The sequence below is a fragment of the Liolophura sinensis genome, chromosome 5 (genome assembly GCF_032854445.1).
Source record: "Liolophura sinensis isolate JHLJ2023 chromosome 5, CUHK_Ljap_v2, whole genome shotgun sequence".
Taxonomy (NCBI): Eukaryota; Metazoa; Mollusca; class Polyplacophora; order Chitonida; family Chitonidae; genus Liolophura; species Liolophura sinensis.
In genome coordinates, this window is record NC_088299.1 from 373,911 (window position 1) to 392,506 (window position 18,596).

Genomic DNA, 18,596 nt, shown 5'->3' on the forward strand with positions numbered 1-18,596 from the left:
TGACCTACCGTTTCCAGTGTATGGTGAGTGTGACCTAACATTTCTAGTATATGGTGAGTGTGACCTACCATCATCACTGTATGGTGAGTGCAAACCACCCTTCCTACTGTATGATGAGTGTAACCTACTGTTTCCAGTGTATGGTGAGTGTGACCTAACATTTCTAGTGTATGGTGAGTGTGACCTACCATCATCACTGTATGGTGAGTGGAAACCACCCTTCCTACTGTATGGTGAGTGTGACCTACCGTTTTCAGTGTATGGTGAGTGTGACCTACCATCATCACTGTATGGTGAGTGGAAACCACCCTTCCTACTGTATGGTGAGTGTGACTTACCATTTCCAGTGTATGGTGAGTGTGACCTACCATCATCACTGTATGGTGAGTGCAAACCACCCTTCCTACTGTATGATGAGTGTAACCTACTGTTTCCAGTGTATGGTGAGTGTGACCTAACATTTCTAGTGTATGGTGAGTGTGACCTACCATCATCACTGTATGGTGAGTGGAAACCACCCTTCCTACTGTATGGTGAGTGTGACCTACCGTTTTCAGTGTGTGGTGAGTGTGACCTACCATCATCACTGTATGGTGAGTGGAAACCACCCTTCCTACTGTATGGTGAGTGTGACTTACCGTTTCCAGTGTATGGTGAGTGTGACCTACCATTATCACTGTATGGTGAGTGGAAACCACCCTTCCTACTGTACGGTGGGTGTGATCTGACATTTCTAGTGTATGGTGAGGGTGACCTACCATCATCACTGTATGGTGAGTGCAAACCACCCTTCCTATTGTATGATGAGTGTGACATAGCGTTTCTAGTGTATGGCGAGTGTAGCTTACCGTTTCCTCTGAGCAGCCAGTTTCTGCTCCTCATCCTGTATCATCATCCTCCTCTTCTCCTCCGCATCCAGCAGTAATTTCTGCTGTCTGTACCAGGCCTCCTCCTCATTCTTACGCATCAGAGTCTCCTTCTCCAAGCTCAACGATGCTTGTCTGCAGCACAGCACAACCATACAGCTCATCATACATCAACAAAGATACAGCTTTTTTATTTATCTATTTATTTATTTATTTGACTGACGTTTTACACCGAATATTTCACTTATATGACAGTGGCTAGCATTATGGTAGGGGGAAAGAGAGCAAAGTTCAGCGGAAAGCCACGACCATGCGCAGGTTGCTGGGAGATCTTCCAATTTACGGCCTGAGACAGCTGAACGCACAGCAACTGCATTGATGCTCCTTGGTCAATAGGTCTAATTTGGTAACAGAACCATAGAGATCACCATATGTCTACAACCATAACGCTCAAACATCAACAACCTTGGAGCCCATCATAGGTCAACAGCCATAGAGTTCATCATACATCAACAATTATAGAGCCCATCATACGTCAACAATTATAGAGCCCATCATACGTCAACAATTATAGAGCCCATCATACGTCAACAATTATAGAGCCCATCATACGTCAACAATTATAGAGCTCATCATACGTCAACAATTACAGAGCTCATCATACGTCAACAATTACAGAGCTCATCATACGTCAACAATTATAGAGCCCATCATACGTCAACAATTATACAGCCCATCATACGTCAACAATTATACAGCCCATCATACGTCAACAATTATAGAGCCCATCATACGTCAACAATTACAGAGCTCATCATACGTCAACAATTATAGAGCCCATCATACGTCAACAATTATACAGCCCATCATACGTCAACAATTATACAGCCCATCATACGTCAACAATTATAGAGCCCATCATACGTCAACAATTACAGAGCTCATCATACGTCAACAATTATAGAGTCCATCATACGTCAACAATCATAGAGCTCATCATATGTCAACAACCATAGAGCTCATACGTCAACAACCATAGAGCATAGATATATATGCACATATAGCTGTATGCATGAAAAGCATTAATATGCCTTGTACCGGAATGGGGGTAACTATGAAACTAAAAGTAATAATCAGACTGTCATTACTGTTAAGAGTGTAGAGGTTTAGATGATATAAAAGACATACACAGATTTTCATGGAAATCGGTGCAACACTTTTAGCAGGAGTTTCAAGGACAAAATCTGTGTACGTGAAAAATTCATTAATGCACGGAACGAGAGTACTTGAACGAGAGTAATTATGAAAATAATTACCTCACTGCAATTAAACTTTAGCATGCACAAATTTAAATGATAGGGAACATGTATGCCACGTTTCATGGAAATAGGTTTAGTACTTTAGGAGGAGTTGCTTGGAAAAAATCTGAATGCATGGTAAAAAATTATTACACAAACTCCTCAATGGGGGTACATGTAATTAAAAAAAATAACTACCCCATTGCCATCAAACTTAAGCATGCATAAATACAGATGATAGGCGAGATATATGGTGAGTTGCATCAAAACCACCAATGCCGTAGTTTGGGAGGAGAAGTATGGATAAAACAGTGCCTACGAACTGGCAGATAGAAGTACATACTGAGTAATTTCAGTATACCCACCACCCCTGCAAACACCATCCCACCCACTTCCACCCCACTCCACCCCACAACTAACTTCCCCCCACTCCACTCCACAACTAACTTCACCCCACTCCACCCCACAACTAACTTCACCCCACTCCACTCCACAACTAACTTCACCCCACTCCACCCCACAACTAACTTCCCCCCACTCCACTCCACAACCAATTTCACCCCACTCCACTCCACAATTAACTTCACTGAACTTTCTATGGGTGTATGTTGACGCTTGCCCTTCAATCCATGTCTATGTTCCATAGACAGGAGATAAAAAAAAACAAAACAAACAAAGCTTACCCTTCCATTCGAGTATGTACATTTTCTGCACACCATACCTTAGACCATGTAGCTAAAAAAAAAAGCTTAACCTTCAATCCATGCGTAAGTGTGCATTATACAGGAGCGAAAAAAAAAAAAAGCTTAACTTTCCATCTCAAGAGCTAAAAGAAAAACCTTAACCTTGCCTCCAAGTATGTACATTAACACACCATACCTTAAGACTAGGGAGCTAAACTTGGAATGGGTAACAAGGCTACCTAGATAAGAGCTCGCCCAAATGAGAAAATGAATAAAGAACACAAATCATGAATTTGGAAATTTACAATAATTAATATGCTCACAGAGCATCGGTGATGGAATACCACACTTGTGTCATTGTGCTTTATATGCAGGTAAAACTTACAATACTTAAGGTCAATACATACAATACTTTTTAAGATACTAACCCTAACATTTTGTTTAACACTGATTCTTATACACAAAGTCAGGAATTCAGTAATTTACAGTACTATATATGTACACACCGAATCAACAATAGAATAACCCCCTCATGCTACTGTGCTTTACATGTGCTCAAACCCTGAGCTCAATGCAAGCAGTACTTCTTGAGAAACCACTCCTAACACTACCTATTAACACTGATTCTTATACGCAATACACTGAGTCAGGAATTTGGTGATTTATGGTACTTATTATATGCACACATCCAATCAATGATGGAATGTCCCCCTCGTGCTATTCTACATGTGTGCAAACCCTGAGCTCAATACCTGCAGTACTTTTAAAGATACCACCCTTAACATTTTGTTTAATATCGCTTTCTCTATTATTGGATGATGATACTGATGTTCAGGGTTCAACATAAACTATGCCTGTACATTATACAGGCCAGCAAAAAAAAGCTTAACCTTCAATCCATGTATATGAGCCCAGATATACTGGAGTCTCTCACCAATGCGGTTGCTGTGAGTTCAAGTCCAGCTCACGCTGGCTTCCTCTCCAGCCGTGCGTGGGAAGGTCTGTCAGCAACCTGCGGATCTTCATGGGTTTTCCCCCGGGTTCTGCTTGGTTTCCTCCCACCATAATGCTGACTGCTGTCGTATAAGTGAAATATTCTTGAGTACTGCGTAAAACACCAATCAAATAAATAAATATGCCTTAGACTAGGGAGCTAAAAAAAAGCAAAAAAACTTCAATTCATGTATGAGAGCAGGAGCTGAAAAAAAGCTTAACCAGACACCAACACCAAAACTTTTCCCCACTCTCACACTACCTCCCCTTACTTCATACAGGTAAGCTAAAAATGTCAAGCTCACTGAAAATCAATAGGGTTCTTCCCAGTGGCCTTGTTCATCTATGACACACATTTGGTAAATCTGCAGAGATAGAGTGTTTGCAAGAAAGTGGACAGAGGGATGGTTTGCCACCAGCTGCAATGACAATACCAGTAGGCCAATTTTTGGCCGAGCAGTACAAACTGAAAAAAAAAACAACAACAACAAGCAAACCCATAGCTGAGACAGTTTGAGACCATTCTCATCCATCTATATCAAATCGGCCACTCACTTCTGTCTCAGGAAGTCAATCTCCTCTTGTCTGATTCTCTCCCGTTCTTGAACCTGGACAGATAAGACAAGCACAGGACTTACACACTAGTGATTACCACATAAACAGAGGTAAGTGTAATAACCAGGACTTCACACACTGGTGATCATCACATGAATAGAGGTAAGTGTAATAAACATGGCTCATCACACATTAGAAGCTTCTCTATCTTGTCATCAAGATTCCATTTTTATCACAATTCTGCTGGTGGCACACCATTTCAAGGTGAAGTTAAAGTGATGCATGACCAAACATTCAACAGTCTTGCACACAGATTGTAAACATAAAGTGAAGTTAAAATTCCAAGGCTTTTAAATGACCAACATGGCAGATTTTAAACTGACTTCTCATTTAAATATTTCAATGGCCGGATAATGTTAGAACAGGGATTGCCTATGCCAATTCAATTTAACATTTGCACATTTAGTGTAAAGTAAACATTACGGCGGGCTAAAGTTTAAATGGTAAGAGCTATTTAAATGGGTACATGGACCCTGACACCAAGATAGCTAACAAGTGACCATTAATATTACGGCAAGCTTTGAAAAGGAAAGGTGTACCACTGATTGGATTCTGCATATTTTTGAAATACATGTATGTACTTTGACAGAAAAATGGTATCAAAAATATAGACCCACTGAAACAATTTACACACAGAAAATATCAGTGACCAGAGAATAAGTTTTTCAAGAATGTAAGAAAGTATTCAGCATGAGAAGAATGAGTAAGTTGAGATTTAAAGATTTAACATACATTGTAACTGACACTGTAACTCAGCCAAGCTCAGACAAGCTTGTCATCACCTTGAGATGGACAAGATGGGAAGACAATACCTGGTAGTCGACGATGAATTTAGGATATTTGTTGAACACAGGATACTGTCCTTTCGTCAAGGGAGTGTACTCTTCTAAAAGATTCTTTGGGTCAATGTCACTAGGAGTTGCCTCCCACAGCCTGTAAGCCTCTTTGATCATGTGACGGATGTCCACGGAGTTACGATGGTGGAAGAAGTACTACAAATACAACACACTTCCAAATCCACACAGTAAACTCATAAAAGTACGACTTAACTTAAAATTCACAACCACAAAAAAGTAAACAGTATGAATTATCGTAACACCACTGCAAACAAGTGAACTATAAGAGGGGAAACAAAGGTCAGAAAATATTAATTTGGTGTTAAAGCTCACATTTTCTTGTTCGAATATAATACTACTTTCCAAATGAAACAAATTCCTCAAAACATTTTTCTAATATCAATAATACTCTCAGAATGAAGCAAACTGACTAACTTAGTCATGGAAGAAATTTTAGGTCAACTATAGCAGTTCATATGAAAGTATGAAAAGACCGTTTACAGAAACATATATTTTATAGGGAAAATGGGCCCGATGGTCACTCAGATAGATTCACCAGGGAGTTTACTAGTTCAACTACCAGTACAGCTTCCTCAATAACTGACACTGCAGTACACATTACGAGGCTCTCCACACAACTCATAGGTACCTTGAAGTCATCCAGCTCTCTACACTGAAGAAGAGGCCCCCGGGCACACGTGGCATAGGCTACCACAGCCATCAGGAGGAAGGACAGGTGGTTACTGAAGACATTGTCAAACAGAGAGAGCCATTCTTCTCTGGTCAGCACTTCTGAAAACAGGGACTCCAACAGTGGCCAAGCATAAATCTGTGAACATGTAATAGACATTAGGTAAGTAGAAAGTAAACAACTATGAAATACAGACAACAGCAGTCTCCAACAATAGCCAAGTTGCAGATCTGCCACTATGTAACAGATCTGAGTATTAACCAAGTGAGTAAGTAACTATAATATACGGACTTCAGCCAGGTAGTCTATAGATCTGTCAACATGTAACAGACACGAGCATTAACTACATGTAAGTGAATAAAAATGAAATACAGACAACAGCAGTCTCCAACAAAAGCTCGTAACATGGTGTTACAACCATGTAACAGATCTGAGTATTAACCAAGTGAGTAAGTAACTATAAAATACAGACTTCAGCCAGGTAGTCTACAGATCTGTCAACATGTAGCAGACACAAGCATTAACTACATGTAAGTAAATAAAAATGAAATACATAAAAGTGAGTAAGTAACCAAAAAAGTAACCTGGCCAACAAAAGCCAGGTATAGATCTGTCAACATGTAACACATGAGAAAAGAAACATTCCAATACAGTCTCAAATAACTGCCAGGCATACATATGTCAACATGTAACACACAGACAAGCATTAACTAAGTAGTATGAGGGGTGATTTAATGATAATTTTTGAGCCCAGTAAGAAAACAACTGAGTTACATGTAATGTAATGCTTTATTTTTCAACCTTATCTCCATAAAAGTCCACCCTCTTTTCAGCATTGCTGCAGTGCCCTAAAACCATTCTCAAAGAAGGTTTCATCCTGAAGCTCAAGGAAGTAATCCATGGTAGACACGACATCATTATAAGTATTATGATGACGAGTTCCGGCCAGATGCCTTTTCATATTTGGAAACAGATGGAAGTCTGAAGGGGCCAAATCAGGGGAGTATGGTGGGTGCTAAGCAAGTTTGAAGCCACATTCATTTGAGGACATCTCAGAACACTGTCATGGTAAAACAGAAAACCTCGTTGGAGCATTCCACACCTCTCCTACTTCTCCCGCATTTGTCGCAAAAGGAAAGCATAATAGGCCTCATTGATGGTCTGTCCGTTCTGGAGATAGTCCACCATTATCGTGCCCTCAGCATCCCAGCAGACAAAAACAATGACCTTGTCTGTAAAGGACACAGCTTTGGAATCCTTCGGCATGGAGAGAACCCAGATGTTTCCACTGTTTCGACTATTGTTTTGACTCTGGTTCAAAGTGATGAAAACACTTGTCGTGGTTCCGAATCATTGCATGAAGTCATCCGGATCGACCTCAAACAGCTGAAGATTCACCCAGGACATCTGGAACCTCGTGCGTTTCCTCGAGAACCTCGAGAAGCATTAAGACCCATTGTTCTCAAAGTTTCGTCATTCCCAAATCTTCAGTCAGAACTGAATAAACTCTCTCCAGAGAAATGCCTACATTACTCGCTATGTTCTGCTCGGTTACTCTTCTGTCAGCAAGGACTATATGATGGATCTTCTTGACCACATCAGTCGTTGTTGCAGTTCTGTTTTATCTTCACAACTTGTTCTGCCTCTCTTGAATTTGGCTGACCAGCTTTTTACTGTAGCATAGGATGGGGCATTTTCCCCACGTGCGTTACCACGTATGGATCTCCTTTGCAGAAATACTGGATACCTTATGATCACCAGCTGTATCCATTTTAACAATCTGACACACCCCTACTCATTTCACTTTAATATTCCAAAGCATCCAGTGAGTCAAAATTTCACACCCCCCTCAAGAGAACTGTTACTTCCTAAAAATACATAGGATGGAAAACCACGCTCTGCATTTTCTGGCTCAGGCTCAAAACTTTTCAATCACCCCTCATATCTATAAAATGGCCTTGAATATTCTGCCCAGCCCGCAATGGTTCTTTGAATATCTGAATCTGTAGCCACCTGCTGCTCCAAATGCCCTGTACAAAGTTTTGTAAAAGTGGACACATTCACATGCTTCTGTAAGTATTTACTTCACTTTTTACCTTGAAAAAAAAAAAAAAAAGACAGCAGATACACCTTGGCAATTAGAACCCCAGAAAAATACAGGATCAATATTTAAGGTAAATGACCTGATGGCTCACACATCAGCTACTGCTGTTTACTGCCGCATGGTCTGAATTGGCAGAAAAATGACATGAGAGTGTGATTAGCCTCCTGCCTGTTTTATTAACCTGCATGGCAGCTAATCTGGTTGCTAATCTGTGCTACATGCAATTTATGCAGGTTTTTAATTTGATTTTGGAGATAAAACTACATTGGTCGGACTGGCCAGTGTCAGGGCTTCACAAAAAATAAAGTTATATCAGTCAACACAGAATAATGCCTTCAGAATATGCGTGAATAAAAACCTTGCAAACATGCAAAAGGGTTGAAGAAAAACAGTACATATTCAAAACTCTTTTACTCCGTGATGCTTTTTAAGAGTATAGGAAACAGGAGTGACTAAGTTCAACCACAGAAGCCATTGCCAAATTTTCTCATGTGATTTACAGGTATGCATACCATATTGGTGAAAGACAAGTGGTCCTCAATGAAGGTTAGACTGTGAAAGCAACCACATGAGCGTGCTCTTCCACTTATCCTCAACATGTACAGTGAGAGCAAGGTGAACTGCAAATTCACTGTTCAAGGCTGAGTTTGAACCTACACCTCATTTGTTTGAAAAACGTGTACTACAATCCTAACCATGGTCTGCTTCCTCGTGAATACCAATGTCAGAGGGCTTATTGTTGTTGTTGTTAATGTTAATTTAGACCATATTAATGTTTTTTTTTAAAATTTTGATGATGATGACAGTATGCAACTAAAGGCAGAATTTGTGATGATGTTGAGCCCTTGTAAAAATAGCACTGTGGCTTAATCTATAAAACTTCAAAAAAAAAAGAGAAAACAATGAGATATGACAAAATAAAATTTTATTTATTTTGTATAGGTTCTGTGTCTGTGTAAACGTATAATTAGGATTAGGTAATAACAAGATTTTCTGATATGGGCAGCCTCATTATATACATGAATTGAAGACTGTGATGAGGTAGTATACATATTTACATGAACATTAACTAAAATTATCGAAATATGGAGTCTGTTTCACAGAAACCTGTAAAATTAAAACGTTATTTAGATGGTTTCATAAATTAAAAGAATCAGAGTAAGATCTATAATAATACGTTTTCCTGATATCAGCACCATCATTAATATACATGTGCTGAAGATTAAAATTCTTGAAATATTGTCAAATATTTAACAGGAAATTTAAAACTAATTTTGCAGGTTGCATATATCAAAATGCATAAAACCATCAAACCAGATTCAGCATAAAAATAAATATGCTAAAACTGAAATTTTATCCATCATTTGGAAACATTAACAATTAACATGTGAAGAATTTGTCATGACAAGCAATTACGCATTAAGAGCACTTAAAACATAACCATAGAGGAACAGGTTTCTTTACACGCAGTTTCATAAAGCATATTAAAGCTGAAACAGAAATAGCACAAAGTACATAAAACAATTCAGTGAGGGCAAATTCTCTATCAAGCAGCATAAAATATAAAACATGATATAACAATATATGAAAGAAGATTTTACCTGTAACAACAGTGTTAACACCAATATTATTTAAATTTTTCATTCAGACACCATTGTGTGGACACATTTTTTCTTATATCAGAACCAATATTACCTCAGCAAACCAGTACAGACTCAGAACTGACATCATAGACCCATTGGATGTCTCCAGTAATGTACACTCGTAATTTGTTTTTCTTGTCATCCTTAAATTATGTCCAGCAAATCACATGATATGTGCAATTTACTGTAAACCACAAATAACTTCATGTGATTTTTCATCAACCACAGTTCAGACAGCAGAATGATTACTTGGTGAAAAATTCTGTGAAATTATAAGAGATTTACAGCACATGCGTACTAAACAAGCATTCAACAGTAAAACATCAGTAGTACTGGTCACCATAGCACATATGTATACTGAATTCCGTACAGTATCTCTCCCAGACACACAGCACGCAGTATTCCTCGTCAGAAGCTTTCCAGGCTTGATATAGAGGATGGGGATGTGTTGTACGGGTAGGGGTTTGGGTACGGATCCAGTGTCTGGTATGAAAATGGGTCAGCAGTATGTACAATGTCAGACAGCTGCTGTATGATATCCCCGTACAGCTTTGTGCTGTGACTGCGGCTGTCAGTGGTCAGGTCTGAGCAGATAGTCAGCAGCTGCTTCTCCATCGACTTCTTCTGTTTCTTGGGTTTCGTGTTGTTGGTTCGGTTCCTCTTGTTGGCAAACCAGGCCTTCACCTGGGCGATGCTGATCCCGCCAGCGTCCGCCATGTCCACCTTCTCCTCCTCCGTTGGGTAAGGGTTATCAATGTGCCGATCAAACCAGTCCTGCATGATGGTGGTGGCCTTGACGCTGAGCTGCCGCGCTTTGGACTTGTTTTGCTGGAAAGACATACCATTCCTACGGGGAGGTAATGCTGCTTTCAGCAGATGTAGGCTCCCCATCACCCGATTGGTCAGGTGCATGCGCTGTCGGTCATAAAGCAGGTGAATGGACTGCAGTTCCTTTTGGTACTGGGCAGGGCTGGGTATGGTCACCTGTTTCAGTTTGGTGACGGCATCATTTCGCTGGCCCTCTATCTCACCACACTGGGTGTGGTAGAACAGCTGGAGTTCCTGCACCTTGGGGCTGTTGGAGGAGATGACCTGTCGGAACTCAGACTGAAGATTAGCCTCCTGTACAGCAATGGCTGCAGGATTCAAGCTAGGCTCCACCTCATCCGGTGCATCCTCACACAGGTTGTATGGGACAGATGCTTGGTAACAATCAGAGGCCAGAGTGGCCTGCAGCTCACTAAACATGGGGTGACTGCTCAGCTTAGAGAAATCCCCTTGGGCACCCTCAACATTAGGGCTTCCTGAATCAACAATAGAAGCCATTCTCTCACATTAAGAAAATTTGTGGTAGTTTTGAACAAATCCAATTTTCTGAATAATGAAGAGACCTCTAGTTTTTCTACTGGGACAGAGTAAGTTATCCTTCATTGATATGTCATCAGCTTTCCTGCACTGTTTACAGCTCTAGCGCATCTGTCACAAGTGAAATGAAACTGACTTCTCCGACAGAAGACTTAAATCAGCTCACTACCCCACATTCCACCAATCTGAATACAGATTGCATCAAGTGATTAACCAATAAGAGGTCGGCTTGTGTGGGATAAAAAGGATCCTACATGATACAAAATATACAGAAGAGACTACAAGTTACAACTCAAGTCAGCTTGCCTGTCATCATAACCCCTTATTACTGATCCACACATTCTTTTGTAACCCACCCAGCTAAATGACAATCGCCTTTTGTCTTGACCCTTGTTTTAATCTATGGTGTGGTTTACACCCAGTGAGCTTCCCTCTGAGCCCTGGTAAGGCATTGTTGTGAGGCTGTTCACCTGAGCTTGGCATTCTCAACAGGGCCATATCTAGAACACAGTTCAGCACATGCTGTGTCACCACTCATGTGGTATATGAGGAACAGTGAACACAAATATCATGTGCATGGTTATGTATACATAACCTTGCACACAATTGCCTTTATTGCACCACAGGGAGTTTTGTGTTGTGGTGGTGGTGGGGGGTGGGGGGAGGAAAACGTTTAAAGGTTTACATTTAAACTTATAAATACATGTACATGTGTAAAATCTCTATGATTTGAATGTATATTGTGGGGGGGGGGGGGAGGGGGGATGGGGGTGTGGCTAAAAGTTACACAAAGTGAGGATCTGACCTTGTAAAAGTGCTTTCAGGATTAGCCCGAAAGTTTACAAAATGAATTGTATTTCTTTCTACATATACATGTCTCTTTAATCAGATTTTTTGAAATACTGTAACTCATGTTAAGTATAATCTTGGCCAACACTGAAATGTCCCTGAAATGTAAAAAAAAATTTCCAACACACTTTATTCATATACAAACAGATGCCAATGTTTACAAGCAACTAGTGCTATTCATTAACAGCATCCATTTTTGCAAACAATGGCTTCTGAGTGTTTCTTGAATGTATCTTGACCCTTTTACTAATAAGTTCTTATACACACAACACATGCAAACAAATCTCTAACAAGCTTCTGGAATTAAAAGCTACATGTAACTGACACCTGGTTAAACCATTTAATTGTTCTGGAGACAATTAACCAAACATATTATTACCTGAAAGAAAACTTATACAAACATGTAAACAAATATACCCACTAAATCCCTGAGACTTACAAGACGACAAGAATTCAGGTGAAAACAATGTACGTCTGAACAAATACATTTGTTTGAAATGTATAAAAGAATACCAGCACCATGGCGATGAGCATAAACTCTGAGGAAAAGTGGCATGAGAGTTGATGATAGGTTTTTGTATTAATTAGTAAACTGAAAAGTATATATCAACAAGGGTTATGAGAAACCCAACAGATCGGCGGTAATGGCTTCAGTTCAAATGGCAGCGTCATGAAGATGTGTTAAATACAGGTAACAGCTGACTCAAACACAAAACTTTATTCTGAGGCTACATACAAATACAAGTCCAAAACATGGTAGTTTTTACCAAAACAGAAAAATCAAGTATAATGTCAACATCTTCGAAACATGTTTATCAAGCCAAAGAAGTTTCATGAGCATATCGTGAAAACTTTGGCAACAGCTGACTCAACAAAAAAGTTCACTTCATAAAATGCAACTATCCCCAATTATTCAAAATGAGTATATCTCCAAATGCTGTTGACCATTCCCACCATGTTTCATAAAGATGATGTGAAAACTGTTGGAATATCTGACACAAACACAAAACCTTACCCTGTTCAACAAAGTTGAATAGAACTGGCTAAGATAAAATGGCAAAGATGAAAACCTGATAATCTGAATAAAAATACAAATACACCTAATAACTTAACCTTATTTATTTCATGAAGTCTTCAAAACATGACCATTGTCCCCACCAAGTTTTAGCAAGATGGGGTAAAAACTATGGCAACAGCTAACCCAAACAAATACCTTACCCTGACCTGCGATAGTACATGCTTGGATAATGTGGCTGAGTCCAAAACCTGATAATTTGAAAATAAATGCAAACATCCCTAATTTATAATCAAAATGAGTACATGTCCAAATCCTGTTCATCTTTCCCACTAAGTTTCATGAAGGTGATGTGAAAACTGTGAGCCTAGCAGACCCAAACATAAAACCTTACTCAACAGTCAACAGACCCAAACATAAAACCCTACTCAGCTGACTCACACAAAAAAGCTTATTCGGACACCGAGTGAGTGAGTGAGTGCTTGGGGTTTAACGTCGTACTCAACAATTTTTCAGTCATATGACGACGAAGGAATCATTAGGGTGCATGTACGTGTAATGTGCCTCCTTGTTGCAGGACGGATTTCCACCGCTCTTTTATTTAGTGCTGCTTCACTGAGACGACTTACCGAAGGCAAGTAAGCCACCCCGCCCGAGCCATTATACTGATACGGGTCAACCAGTCGTTGCACTATCCCCTTCATGCTGAACGCCAAGCGAGGAAGTTACAACTTCCTCTTTTAAAGTCTTAGGTGTGACTCGATCAAGGATTGATCCTGGATCTACCGGTCCCGAAGCGGACGCTCTACCAACTGTGCTATCCGGGCCGGTATATTCGGACACCGACACCACACCAACACTGACACTGATGCGGATGTCCCCCCCACCCCCCGGCCTAACACTCACAATACTACCTTGTCTTACTTCGTAAAGGCAAGCTAAAAAATGAGTTTGGGAAGAAATGTTTTTCAAAAACAAATGAATTATAGTTCTCATCTTGTTATGAGTTTTTTGGGGGAAGAGGACACTAATGATCATCACAGCCACAGAACTATATACGTGTATACAAACATCCATTGTCAGCTCTGTATATATGTAACCACCAAAAATCATACCGACCACGGCAACCAATGAAATATTTATACAAAGGTCCATTGTTACCTCTTTATATATATACATGTATGTATCTATCAAAAATTCAATCTACATTTGCACAACAACTGGGTTTGTCGTTTAGAGAGAAGTGATATCCATTTAATTTACAGACCTGTTAAAATCTGAGATGCCATCCACGAAGTATTAAAACTGAATATGGAAAACAACTGGAGTTGTAACCTGGACACCAAGTTCATGCCTAACTACAAAGTAGCTATTTGGGACATAACAATCTGGTTACCATGACTACCATGACTAGAAATGGAGTTCCAACACATGCATCAAAAATGAAAACTGAAAGTGGAATTTAGGAAGATGGCAATCTGGTTACCAAGGCAACCACGGATATGGGCAAATGTGAGTCACAACACATCACAAGTCCAAACTTTACAAACTGAAACTGAAGAACTGAAAGTTTTTATGAAGGAGTTAAAAAACATGTACCAACCCATCTGGAGTCCGTATTGAGTTTAAATAGATTTATATTTATGTTGTATGGTGCCATTATCTATATATTTCTGATAACATCCATTTTACAATTTGAAATGTAAGCAAATTATTTAGAAAAAATAACACATCTTTATTTTCTCTACTTAAAACTTGGACATTCATTTACTACATCATCATATATGAGGTCACTGTAAATTTTTATAATCTTTGAGGTTATTAAAAAAAAAAAATTGAACATTTTAAGGTCAATGTAGTATACTGAATTGTTTGTTTACAGTGACAAATAAAACAATTTTTTTTTGCAAAAGTCCATATGGAGTGTTAAAAATATCTGCACTAATACCATACTGCTACGTAGAAAAAATATTATTCATTTCTCTGAGATTCCTAATAGTTTGAAATTAGTTAGTCCTAAACATGTACATGTAACTGTGATTGGAGATCAGCCATGGGAGTTGCAATGTGAAACAATATGCAGAACAAGGAGATAATATGGTGAAAATGAAAGCTTGGCAATGGGATTTTTCTGTAGTTATATGAGCTCAAATACAATGATTTTCAGCTACAACTACCAGTGACAGTTGTGGATGAAGGCAACACCTTTTACATGAAGAAATGCTGCGAAAAAAGAAGGTTCAACATCTCACGTTGACACTTCAGATATCCTGGCAAAGTTGTGTATCATTTACTGTATTTGATGTTTTATGCTCTTTTTATAAACACACAACAATTTCAGCTGATAAGTTCTGCTTTCACTGATAAACTACTGTAAGTATTGTTGTTGTTGTAATATCATCGGGTGAAACTTGATGTCTTAACTTGATGATCGTGGGAACAGAATTCAGTTTTATTTTAGAATCATTACTGTGACATCTGATTGTCCTTCATATATGGACAATCTGTGTCAGACAGAGCACTGCCTGAAAGCTGCACTGCTGATCATAACCCTTTCAAACTGAAAGTTCTAAAAAAATCATATCTATTCATACAGTATATACAGGAAAAACGGTGATCTGGTTACCATGGCAACCATAGAAATGGAATAATGTGGATCACATCAGTATCTATGTATCCACCACAAGTTAAACCTCTACGTGGAAAGCAGTTGTAGCAAGAAACAAGAAATGACATCTATTTATATGGTATACATAGTGAAAATAGCAATCTGGTCACCACGGAAATGGAGAAATCTGAGTCACTACACATCATCACATCAGTATCTAACAACTGGAGATATAGCCCGGACACGAATACAGACAGACGGACACACAGACAAAATCGCTATAACATAATACGCCCGACTAATGGCCGCGGGCGTATAAAAACTGTATGCAGCTCTGAGGTCTTACCTGAGAGGTGACTTTATACTTGACAAAGTGTTGCAGCAGATCCCTGTCATGGTAGGCCAGCACATTCTCTATCATGCCGAGTATATTGATTGGAGGGTTGGGGAAATACTCAAACCAGTGGGCTCCCCAGTTAACTGTTTAATCAACACACCAGATTGGTATATACAAACAATTTCTCCATTTTAATAATGTCACAGAACTCACGTGCTTCAAAGTTGCATGTATATTATCAGGAGGTATTACACAATTTCATGGATGTGGCAAGGTTTGCTTGTATTCAAGTCCATGTAGATATAGGCATTTTACTTGAAGTAGCTGGCAAAAGAGGTGAAAGATAACATGGGAAAGTATAGGAAAATGAGTAAAAATGGGTGATATTCTGCAAGGTATGTGTGGTGAGAAGGTGAAAATTATAATATGTCAGACAACAGAGCAATCTGCTTCGTACACCTTAACTGTTAACTTGAAGTATTAGCTTCCCTGTTATACAGATACTGTCAGACAATATTTTCACTGCTCAGTCTCTGAAAGTAAGGCTTGTAGGTATGAGTAAAACAGCCAGTGTCTGGTTGTCTGCAGTCTGAACAACTGCCACCAATATCTTAAGATGTATTTCTGAAGGAAAATTGTAATTTTGTATTTGCAGATCTGGAAAAATGAAATTGGCAAAAATGTTGAAAAAGTATTTACAACTGGTGAATTATTGGTTATTCCTTCAGGCTGATGCCAAAGCTTCATGTATTTTTTTACTGTTTTGTAAGGACCTATTTAACATATCTACTCGATCTGGTTTGTGATGTAGTACACAAGAATGAGCAAAGAAAATATATGATAATATTGCTGTCTACTCAGTGCTCTGTGGCTCAGTTGGTTAGCGCACCAGCGCAGCGTAATGACCCAGGAGTCTCTCACCAACGCGGTTGCTGTGAGTTTAAGTCCAGCTCATGCTGGCTTCCTCTCCAGCCGTACGCGGGAAGGTCTGCAGCAACCTGCGGATGGTCGTGGGTTTCCCCCCGGGCTTTCCCCGGTTTACACCCACTATAATGCTATTCTTGAGTACGGCATAAAACACGAATCAGATAAATAAATAAATACTCAGTGCTCTTACCCAGTACGGATGCAATCATCTCGAAGCAGACTAGATGGTTATTCTGGAAGAGTTTGATGAACGGGAAGGCCAGTGAGGGCAGATACTGAGTTTCCCCAAAGATGGGTGACCAGTGGGCCAAGGCTGAGAGTATCCTGTAACAAACAGACAGTGAACTGAGTGAGTGATTGCCTTTACTCACATGTTATTTAATTACACTCAAAGCTGCCCTCCCATTGCTGAAGAGTTTTAATTTCTTGTCATTTTAATTCGGGAACTGTCAGTTTTGCACAGTAAACATGCTCTGTGCAAGGTTTCCAAAACTACAATGTGTTCTCATCTCATTTTTTGCAATGATTTGGTGTACATGTATTTGAAACAGTGTACAAGTTTATATTTAGTGGTTTTGAAAACCAAAGAGCTGCAAGTCTCCAAGTCTATTTTTCTGCTCATTTGAGAAAAAAAGAAACCTGCACAAGTCCAATTTTAAAACCTGTCGCGGGGCTTCTGTCTGTGCACCACATGTCCATGTAATATATGTTGAGACTGGATATGAATGATGTCCATTGTAAATTTCCTGTATCTTTAAAAAAAACCATCAATGAATGCAGTATATCGGTTTGTGACATAAGGCAGTGGTTGACAGAGAAGCGTATCACCACATAATGACTGGGAAAAATCATTTAAGCTGGGGCATGGCTAAAGCAAGGTGTTGCTCTGAGATCCCCTTTTGACAACTTCTTGGTAATTTACAAGTAGGTGCCGATTTCCATGTGCCCTACTTACTTGTACGATGTATAAAAATCCTGTAAGGTGGGTAGGAAGTTGAAGGTCACATGACCATCCTTTTCTGTTTCAAACAAAATGGCCGTCCAATGTTAAAACATTGGGGTAGAGGCCACTTTTTGCCACTTCGCCAGTGACCAGTAAGGCCTAGTTGTATAACATGACCTCACAAAAGCTCTGCAGAAACACTCAGACTATCTGGAAAGCGGAAAATTATACAAATCTAACGTATACAAGATAGCTGACAGCCATTCAAAAATAGGCATTTTCCAATGCAATAATGTTGGAAAGACAGTTTCTTCACCCACTCCGTTTTCTTCACCAACACTGTTTGTTACTAAGGAGATCATGTGGTCTCTAGCTTCCAATCCATCTTACAGAATAAAAACACTATGTCCCATCAACTAAAAATACTTCCGCATATCCATTTACCGTAATGACCGGAAAACATCAACCACACGAACAATCGACTACCGGAAATCATCAATGGATATAAATGCTGCCACAGTATGAAAATACTGCTGGTGGCTGTTCAGAGGGACACTGACTGACCTGGAGAACCTAGCTATCTAGCATAATGATATTTTACCGGAGCTTGACCAACTTGACCAGCTTGACCAAAGACACTTATCAATCATGATCTTCATCGCTGAAATACATTTGTATGCTGATTTGTTACATTTATTTATGGGGCTGAGAACAGAAAACACCTTTCCCTGTATCATTTATTCTGGAATTTATAACTTTGTGACAACTGTGGCTTGATAACTTCTTCCTTTTGATTCATGGATAAAAATACAGGTGTGACTTG

The 18,596-nt window shown here is 39.4% G+C and overlaps 1 protein-coding gene across 2 annotated transcripts in view; it reads right to left on the reverse strand.

The window, feature by feature from the left end:
• LOC135465654 (TBC1 domain family member 31-like) overlaps positions 1 to 18,596 on the reverse strand; it is a 49,935-nt gene that overhangs the window by 16,672 nt on the left and 14,667 nt on the right. Inside the window, exons 11-17 of one of the 2 annotated variants that reach the window (XM_064742946.1) lie at positions 17,021 to 17,154; positions 15,913 to 16,046; positions 13,162 to 13,209; positions 5,941 to 6,120; positions 5,268 to 5,447; positions 4,396 to 4,448; positions 849 to 1,001 (exon numbers count right to left, since the gene is read on the reverse strand). In XM_064742946.1, the coding sequence (XP_064599016.1) occupies positions 849 to 1,001; positions 4,396 to 4,448; positions 5,268 to 5,447; positions 5,941 to 6,120; positions 13,162 to 13,209; positions 15,913 to 16,046; positions 17,021 to 17,154 (882 nt within the window). The remainder of the gene's footprint in view (positions 1 to 848; positions 1,002 to 4,395; positions 4,449 to 5,267; positions 5,448 to 5,940; positions 6,121 to 13,161; positions 13,210 to 15,912; positions 16,047 to 17,020; positions 17,155 to 18,596) is intronic. The other variant, XM_064742947.1, reaches the window with a different exon arrangement.